Source organism: Micromesistius poutassou (genome assembly GCF_964030765.1).
Source record: "Micromesistius poutassou genome assembly, chromosome: 17".
NCBI lineage: Eukaryota > Metazoa > Chordata > Actinopteri > Gadiformes > Gadidae > Micromesistius > Micromesistius poutassou.
In genome coordinates, this window is record NC_140287.1 from 13,566,461 (window position 1) to 13,576,949 (window position 10,489).

The following is a 10,489-nucleotide window of genomic DNA, read 5'->3' on the forward strand; positions in this document are numbered from 1 at the left end:
CAGCCCTTTTATACCCTGCTCTGTCTGGGCCTCTTGGTCAGATCGCCATATGTGTTGTGTTGATGCTGTCATGCTGACCCTCGGCTTCATCAGAGGCTGTGCCTGATGGTGAGTTTTTGTTACCTGTTTGCTACCTGCCAACCTGGTTCGCTTGCCTGGGTTTAGTCGGTCGAAATTTGGTAAAAAAAATTAAAATAAAAAAAAATTCTGATCAATCAAAAAAAAAAAAAATTTTGCTTTTGGTGTGAACCCACAGTAAAACAGTAAAACATGTGCGGTTTCATAAATCAGAAAGTTCTGCAGCACCATCAACCGTTTTTTTTTACTTCACCGCCCCAACTGAAGATTTTAATTCACTACCACTAAACCACAACTCTGTTTTAAGTTTCCGACACATAATTTCCTTTATGTGTTTCTCCATGATATACTTGAAACCAGTGCGTAGATGCCCACATCATTAATATATGCACTGAATCAGTAATTTATGCACAACGTGCTCCCTCGCATTGTTGTTCGACACCATTGACAGAACCTCACCATGAATGATTCAAGTTAATGCAACATTTCTAAGACGTTATTTGCGCTAATGGCCTTCCATAGTTCCCAGGCGATTTTCACCTCAGTTTACTTCATGTCACCATTTATTTGACGACGTAAGATTCAGTAAGATACAGCTATAAATCAAAGCAATAATTATATCAGGTAAAATGCAGGTAAGATACGTGTATTAACCACCAAATATAGAACATAGAATGGCAGGTGGCTGTTAGTTGACATGCATTAATGAAGAGACACACAATAGGCATCTAATGGCATTCAGCTGTGTTTGAATTATTGAATGCCAGACAGCATATTAAGTTGAAATTCATGTTCATGTCTGTTTATTTTTTAGTCTCATAATCATATAATCAGGTCCTTGGGTGCCATAATAGATGGGGTGAGTGAGGGATGTTCGATAACAGCTGACCGGGTCTGAGGATTTTGTACTGCTGGTGTGGCAAGAGTCAGAGCAGAGGTGGCTGCATTGTACAGTCCATAATTAGGAACCCCACGACGGGCCGTTCTTAGGCTGTCCGATGGGTCCCCAGGGGCCCGTAACGACAGAGCTCAACCTTTCTATTATGTCGCATGGCATTCAGGTGCATTTGCCTTTCTCTGAGGGGCTTGTCTTTGTCGACTGATTGTCCTTCATCACATCCATCAGCCAGACACTTGTTTCATTGTTCCCAGCCTTGCTCCTAAGCCTAATATACTGTATACACCTCCAGAGAATTATGATGCTATGGGAAGGATGATGTTTTGCAGGAGAAGGAAAAAAAAGAGGGGCATTCGTATTTACAAATGTGATAAAGGGGGCTTTAGCTCATCTACATGTAAATGTATTCTGGGCTTACTCACTAATTTATTCATCTCAATCTGACTTCTTCAATTTGTCCTCTATCTTCTCCATCAATGAGTCGGCCCCATGTCTCTCTGTGGGGACTGAGTGAGAACGGACGCCGGTGGTATGGTGTGAAGTTTTCTTTTTCGCGAGCAGAGCCCGGAGAAAATATGGGCGATTGAAATGTTGCTGTTGTACTGTGAGCCAGAGGTGCAGAGCGGGCTCGCGCAGGGTTGTGTAATTGTTCCATATTTAATACGTCGTACACGAGGGCCGGGGCGGGTGAGAAGCTGACACGGAGGATGTGGCAGATCATTGCGTGCCCCCGTCCGGGTACTCTGGCTCTTATCCTCGCTCTGTTTCTGGTATGCACTTCTCGTGTTTGCTGCAATGGTGCATGAAACATGTCGCCAAATAAATGTGAGCTGAGCACTCCCATGCTAAAACCCATGTCTTCTGTGTGTGACTGAGTGTGTGTGTGTGTGTGTGTGTGTGTGTGTGTGTGTGTGTGTGTGTTGTGTCGTGTCTCTGTCTACGGCTTGTGTATCAACCCCGCTACATACTTCAACACCATACCCTCTCTCCCTCCTGTTCTGTTTGTTCTCCCTGAGCAGCTTTATGCTTGTTGTTCCCGGGATCTCTGAAAAATGAATCCTCACCACTGCAATATTGATCTAATGTTTCTCTGTTTGATGTCTCGCTGGCACTGCTGCCGCTGGCACTGCTGCCAAGGCGAGGATTTAATCAGTTGTAGTTTGGCTGTGAGGTCTTATCCAGTAGACCAGACGAATGGTAAGTGGCCTCTAAAAGGCTTGTCAGTGTTTATTAAAGAATAGCTCTTTGAAAAGGTCACCTAAACTGGTCGGTCCCCTGTCTCACATGCCCATGCGAGTGCTCCCCAACACACCCGCCCGTGCGCACACACACACACACACACACACAGGCTCCTCATTACTTGCATTTGGAGTGATATGCTATGAGAGTGAAAACCTGGACAGAATCTTAACCCACCAGAAGTAACTGAAGTCAACTAAATGCTAGAGGTAGTGACTGCTTGGAAAGAGATAAACAGTGGAAACAGGCCGTCACACACACCTCTGGAGTGGGTGGGTTTATTCAGTGATGATTCAAAGTGACATGTCAAATGTGCTGTATAACAAGACCTGTTCTGCTAAGGATCTCCATAGACAACTGGTTTCAGTTTCACTACTTTTTTTCATCCCAACAATGGACAGCAGACAATAAATAGTTTAAATTAAAATGATCTTCTGGAGAGACAGAGAGAACAGAGCACAACCCATCTGCCCCATTTGGTCTTCGTTATCTATTTTCTATGAGATTGAATTTTAGTAAGCGGTGAGATGGTGGATATGCAGTAAGTTCAACATTAAGGACAGTAATATAACTCTGCAGTAATATGTGGTTTTAAGAACTCACGACTGTCTGGTGAAATCACATAACGGATGCTGCTGTTGTAGCAGCATGCACTCTCATTTAACAATAAATGACTGGAAGCATATAACATTTATTGGAACTCAATATGAAATATGAATCAATAAAATGCATGCAAGCTCTTAGGCCTTTTTATACAATCTGATAACCGTCGACTTGTGCCATGCTTTCTTTTATGTATTTATTTGTATTACATTTTTGTGAAATGTTTGGTAATATTTCACCAATGGTGAAGTGAAAATCAGTGCTAGATAAGAAGTCTAGACTAGATGTCAGCAGCTTACAATATATTTTTAATGTATACAATGAAAATAAATCACATGCATATCTATCAATATGAATACAGATAATGGTGCCTGTCCAAGGCACGAAATATGAGTTATTAATGTTATAATCTTGTGAATTCTTGGTGATATCTTTATGAATGAGGCTTTCTCCCTTTGCATGTGGTTGTGTGCTGACATTTTAATAAGTAGGCTTCCTAAATTGACTTTGAACTGCAATCGATAAGGACTTCCAGAATTATCATATGAATTTGGTTAAAGGTACAGTGTGTGGAATTTAGTGGCATTTAGCGGAACTAAAGAGATTTGGCATAAGTTAATTAAGTTTTAGTTAGTGTATAATCACATGAAAAATAAGAATTGTTGGTTTTTACGCTACCTCAGAATGAGCTTTTATATCTATATAGGTAGCGCTTTAGCCCCATGGCTAAGACCCAGTTTTGATTAAAAAAATGTTCCATCTCAGACACGGTGTGAGAACCGTGAATAGGCTTACCCTTGTCCTACTACATGTGTAATGACCATGAGGACTATGACAAAGATTGTGATTGGTTAAATGGATTTATGTGCAGGCTAGAGCCGTCATAGATCAATATTGTTCGATTAATATGATGCTCTTTCACAAAAGTAATGTAAAGAATACCTACTGACACCATATAGGCCATTACAGGTCATCATAGTCATTGGGAAGGGAGGGGGGAGGGTATTCAGTTGGTTGCAATCTGCTACCCCACCCCTGTTGCTATTAATTCTGTAAACTGGACCTTAAAATCACTGAAACGTATAAACTTAAAACGTGTCCGCAAAAATTATGTAGAACATCATCATAACATCCACAAGCTGTAACCTATTGAGGAGTTGCTACACCCAACGGCCTGCAGAGGGCAGTGTTTGACACAATATGTCGACCATAAGCGCTATATCTGTGGGATGCTTTCTTCGATTTCCTCTTCGTTTCAAGACCAGTCTCTGCAGCCATGGAATTGCTCTGGCGGCTCAAATAAAGACATTCCTACCGTTTTGGCAGCCTTCTGTGAATCCTTTATTGTCCATTTATCCTCTGTGCCTGCCCTAGAAGGACTTTCCAGATGGTATTGTAGTCCTACAGTCTGAAGAAAAACCCTTTATCTCAACTGTGGTACACATTGAACAATGAATTTGGGCTGTTGGTCATTGAATTAAAACCCAAAATATAAGTACAAAAAAACAAATTAAACCATATCAATCAATGTCTTTTTAAATAAGTTTAACGTTAACTAAAAAAAAAAAATATATATATATATATATTTCAAAAGGCTTACTACTTGACTTTTTTGGACATACAGAGGCATGGTAGATATATTAAAGTACAACTAAAGCACTATACCTTACCCAACATGCACCTTTGGGTTCTACCCTGTGATGGGCTTCAAGTAGTGTATGATTTCTTTAGCTCCTAGCTGATTGAAGTGCACTGAAGTGTTTCAGGGCCCCAGAGTCTGTCTACCAACGTTAAGCAGTCCAGCCTAGCCTTAATCATTTGACCCAGAGTCATCTGTGTTCCTCTTCTCTGGTTACCATTCAGTCTTATATATAAGGAGAGAAGAACGAAAAGGCTTTGCTCAAGAACACTGAACACACCCAGCACACCACAGCGAGCGAAGCAAGAGGCCGCCTCGCATTGATTTCACTTTGTTCACTGAGATTCTTGGCAATAGAAGTGTCAGTTAAAAAAACAAAATCACTGGCTATTCTATTTAACACTCTCGAAGAGCCTCAGTAGAATCATGCTTCTATGAGCTGTTGCATAGCACCTACAAATATTTGTTCACGTTATTTGTTTATGTGGTTTATTGCCTAGGTATATATAACAGCAAAATAAATATTCTCTTTTAATTTGAGCCCAGTTAAACCTACTCTATGCAAAACAGAACAACAAAGCACGTTTTTATGTCTGAGGAAGTAGGCATTCTTGGTTTTGGCTGGTACCTGAGAAAGCTTTGAAGTGTATCCATCTAATGACTCCCCCTTTCTCATGTTTACAAGTTTGTGTGTGTGTGTGTGTGTGTGTGTGTGTGTGTGTGTGTGTGTATGTGTGTGTGTGTGTGTGTGTGTGTGTGTGTGTGTGTGTGTGTATAAAAGCTCTTGCCACGTATTTCTTGTTCATTTCTTTTTATTTATTAACTATTTCTCTCCCTGATTAAAATATTCACACCACATTCACATTCTGTCTTTGCTGCCAAATGATGTGCTAACATTGAGGTCATTATTTTCTCCTAGTAAAAGGGTGTGATGGTATGGTGGTGATGGTTATGCTATTCACTCTCCCAGAACCTGAAATGTACATATGTCTACATTATTAAGGATTTAACAACGCCTACACTCTGCAATTCAGCATTTATTTAGTGCTTTTATTTGATTAATCTTAACAACAATAACGGAAATTTATATTTTAATATAATGCTATATTGCCTGCTACCATGTCCTATTCACCATGGCAACAAACGAGATGCCTCCCCCATGAATCAAACCATAAAATCCCCAAAAAATAAAATAATAAATACAAAAAATACAAAAAAAGTAATCTGCCGGACGTCTGGTTGATCAGATTACAGACACAGATCTCCATAAACTTCCCCCCAATCCATCTTAACCACACACTGCCACTTTTCCCCTCTAAATTTTACATTCACATCTGGATTAGCCGCAGCCCTTGGCAACTACACTGTTTCTACACAAATCGAAGGATTTGTTTCATCGCATGAATGGCTGAGAAGGAAAGGAGTGGGAAGGCGGTTGGATATGTGCACTTGGTGTGACAGGAAACTATTTAGGACAGATCTATCAGAGAAATCCTCCCAAGGTCGCTACAAGTTATGGAAATGTTTAGAACTGTACTCTGACCTATTTGAAAAAACGTTAAGTTTAGGAGCATCGACCTGCATTGTGTGTGTGTGTGTGTGTGTGTGTGTGTGTGTGTGTGTGTGTGTGTGTGTGTGTGTGTGTGTGTGTGTGTGTGTGTGTGTGTGTGTGTGCGCGTGTGTGTGTGCGTATGTGTGTGTGGCCCTGTATGTATCAATTCAGGGCTATGCAAGCACTTACCAACAGCAAGTCTCCAAGTTGGATGAAGCCCCACTTTTTCAAAAATGTTCCACCTCACTTAATTTCACTCTTATGAAGCAGAAAAGGGTTTTAAACATTTCTTCTTCACACTGTCTTTCAGTACCGGCATGTCTGTCTGTCTGACCACCTGTCTGTAAAAACTCTGATTGAACTTACGTTTAAAGTTTAAGTTTAAAGTTGTGTACTAGATTCAAGACTTCAACATTACGTTCAATATTTAGTCTCATTCTCATTCTATTTAGTCTTCTCAACCTCTTAGGCGAATGCGTTTCATTCAACCCCCAACCTGTGGACCCTTGAAATGCTGCCACTCTGCATGACACTACAGTGTGAACTACATGTAAGGTCAGTAGCAAGTACACCCCATCCCTGGATGATCGTACTAGTTCCTTTCATTGCTTCATCCCCAAAATGATATTGTTTGGTGGTACTGAACTGAGATGAATGTTGTATTATGGCCCCCCGGGGTGCGGCGGGGGGGGGGGGGGGCGATACTCACCACAGGTAGCTAATGGGTATCAGAGTCGTAGCAGGGGGTGATGGGAAGGGTCCCACTGTCTGCAGGTAAACGGAGAGTTGATGAGCTCTCTCTTCCCACGCTAGCTTCTTCCGAAATCGCTCATCTCGTGGCAAACTGCAGCCCGATCTTCCCTGTAGTACCCCCAGCGCTGCTGAACCGTCAACTATCTGTCGATGGTCCTTAATGACATCGTAATACATTGGTAGATTATTGTCTATTCGCCTTTTTCCCTTTTGAAGGACAATCGTTGTACACGATACGAGCTATTGAAGATGGTAGTTATGGATAATAGATTGTGGATGATGCATGCAGAATAGAAATTCCACAACATAAATATAGATTATATTGATTATATTGATGTGTGTGTGTGTGTTTGTGTGTGTGTGTGTGTGTGCCTGCGTGCGTGTGCGTGTGCGTGCGTGTGCATGTGCGTGTGCGTATGCGGGTCTGGTGAATAGAATAATCAGCAGCAATGCATTTCTGTGAAACCACCAAAGACTAAACTAAATAGAGACGGAATGTCGGTGGGAACAATCCGCCTGATTGACTCATCTGTCTGTGTTGCGCCGCAATCTTCCACGCATTGTTTGGGAAATACATTTTCTGCTTCAATATCAGCAGGATTCAGGCTATGTTGTTTCCTGTGTTGTTGTTTTTTGCGGGGCCAGGTGAAACAGAAGCTTAAAGCTTCTGTGTTGCTTCACTTTGAAGCAACACAGCTGTGTCTCTTCAAACAATGTTGTATCCTTGGTTCGCTGCCTAATCCATTATATTATCTAAAGCCGGATTTTTCCAGCCTGCCTTCTGTCACAGCACGTCTTTAGTGGATCAGAAAATTACTATGACACATTATATGACATCAGCAGTGAGAAGAAAAATAAAACCTACTAACGTTGTGTTAAGGAATGATTTCATTTTGACACGTCTTTGTCCTGGATGCATTCATCTCTTCCTCTGCTCCTTCTCCTTCTCTCTCTCGTTCTCTCTCTCTCTAGATCTCTCTCTCTCTTTTGTCTTTCAGATAGATTTTATGCCAAAGAAATAAATATGTCTTGGCGGATAACGCTACAGGCACTGAAGTTAAGAATCTTTTTTCCTTTTTCTCCTCCCAGGCTCTGAAATGAACCTCACTTTGCTGCTAGCCTCTGAATATATGTTTACCTGAGCCGATCTTTCCCTGAAGTTCCCTGAAAAGGGTAGCTCTCCTGTCCTTATTTCCTAACTAACTGAGGTTATGAAGGATATCTCTTAATTAAGACACATAATTGAAATCATCTAGATCTTATCTACACAAGTGCTTCTATTTTTCTTTTCTTTCAATGGAAAAATCTGATGTAATTAGCACCCCTTAGTGGCACTGTCTTTATCTGTTGTACCCGCTTTCATTTACAAGTGCATTTTTTTTAAGAAATCACAGCTTGCCAACAGGGAAATGTGCTATATAAACCAACGCTTATATTAAGTATTTATTTGGTGTACCTTATTGATCATGGATAAAAGAGCAATTGATGGCAGGCAATGATGGTAATTGAGATGCACCAAACAACTTATCCTCTCCCCATATGAGAGATGTGATTGAAGAAGAGCAATTTAACTAAGTCATTGTGTAATTCATCTGCCCAAATGCATTTATTTCGTAATTTTCTTAACAAAACAGGCTGAAAAACGATCATCATCATACCAAAATTTGAGTTATTCTGTTAAACTATTCTGTTGAACGAGATCCACCATACACATAAATTTGGTATAGAAATACTTTGAGTTTTTTTGAGTTTGACGAGCTCTGTAAGGATGAGTTAAACAATAAAGAAAGTTGGCTTAATAGCCTCACATCAAAGTCTTAATAGATTTGCAAGACTTTGCTTATTAAGCTTTCTCTTACCTTTTAATTTATACATAATTTCATCAGAGTGAATACTTCATGGACAAAGTTATATTGAGTAGGCTAAACATTTCCAAAAAACATGAAATTGTCTTTCAGTTTGTAGCAGATGGTTGGTGAGTGACATAATATTATAAAAGCACTGATTAACTAGTACAATTCTAATGCTTTTCTACTTCATCTTTGAAAGGTGAATATGAGACACTGTGATCTCAGGCACTTTCTCAAATCATGAGGTTGTTAAATTATAGACTTTCAACAGACAGAAGAAAAAGTGGTGAATATGCTATGTCAGTAATGTAGGCTAATGCCCACTTCCATACTATCTCATTCTGTTATAGGCTAATGTCACTTATCAAGACATTTGTTTGCACACTGAATTTTGCATCTTTGAAATTGAAATGCCTTATTCCATGTTTGGATATCAATATTAGACATTTGATATTAGTGTGGCGGGTATTGTCACCAACAATAACAGAAAGTTGAAAACTCTATTGAGCCATTTACTTAAGAGGAACCCTTCTTTAAGTCGTTTTAACCTGATAATTGTATACATACATTTCCTATGTTAAGGCAAACATTCACAATGCACAAGTCTTTAAATATCAATACTCCTTCCATAATGCAGAATTTAATAAAATTGAAATAAATTATCTGACGATGATTAGGTAAATACAATTATATTTACAAAAGAACATGTTAATACACTCATGCAACTTGAAACTTCTGATTCTGTCTCATATCACGTCTTCATCCCAATAAGTCTCAGCACTTTTGTCGCAGTACCATTATAAGAAAATAAGTTCTGCAATTAAAATAATATTAATGAATCAAATATGTGACCATATGGAAGAAAACTGCCTCAACATTTGTCCAGACAATATCAATCCTGCAAATATTCATATATGATCATCAGAGAAAAAAATACTTTGTACATCACATATAGTAAACAATACATCAACCTAGTTGCATGTATTGTAGCATTAAAAAATAGTAATTTGGCAATTAACAGTAATTTAGAACTTTTTGAGTGATTCCTCCAGAAAAACATACATGACCCTTAAATGATATCAATTTCCTCACATTGAGTCCACCCACTGCCAAAAGCCTGCTGCCATAGCAACTGCTATCCATGGCATCCAAGCCGTTTTTCCCCTCCATTCCAGATTCACCAGTCCTTGGGGAAGGTGGGTTTTGTTTGTGGCGGGAGAATCAAGCTCTCCTCTCCTTCCGTCATTCATGTAGAAATCAAACAGGGAGCCAGTGATGTTCTACATTCTTGGCTGGCGACGGAGCCATCCTGAACGCCAGGCCCCTCTCCGCTAGTCTCGAGACGTTTGGAACTGGGCAGGTGGGCGCAGGCCTCATGGCGTTCACGTAGTCTCAGCTCCCGCGTGCCCCGGGGGAAGCCCCAAATCTCAGGCTCTCGTCCCAGTGTCATTCTAAGAGCCGGTCCATAAAAGATACAGACAAAAGAAGAGTCAGGGGGCGCCCCGCTTGCTCACTGGGTAGAGTGCGTACCATATAGGCCCAGTCCTGAACGCAGCGACCCGGGTTCGAATCCTGCCCGTGGTCATTTGCTGCATGTCCTCCCCTCCACCTCCCATACCTTCCTCTCTTTCTCACTCTATAAAAATGCAAAAAAAAAAAAAAAAGTCTGAATAGAAGAAAACCGTTGGGCTGTGTTTAATTAATAGTGGGGTCCAGGAGTGTGGTCCGGGGGCTCTACAGCGTGGTGTACAGGTAGACGAAGATGATGACCAGCAAGTTGAGGATGGTGCCCACGATGCCCAGAAGGGCCAAGATGGATTCTTCCTTGCCCTCCCGGTCTTGGATGCCAGTTTCCTCGTCCCTGTAGACAGTGTTTA

At 40.7% G+C, this 10,489-nt stretch overlaps 1 protein-coding gene across 1 annotated transcript in view; it reads right to left on the reverse strand.

Annotated features, from left to right (window-relative positions):
• Positions 1-10,346: 10,346 nt before the first annotated feature.
• The window catches only part of tunar (TCL1 upstream neural differentiation-associated RNA), a gene marked incomplete at both ends in the record, with an annotated part of 5,608 nt that continues 5,465 nt past the window's right edge, over positions 10,347-10,489 (reverse strand). The window contains one exon of the mRNA XM_084482120.1: positions 10,347-10,489. This exon is cut by the window's right edge and continues 43 nt beyond it. Within this exon, the coding sequence (XP_084338246.1) occupies positions 10,347-10,489 (143 nt within the window).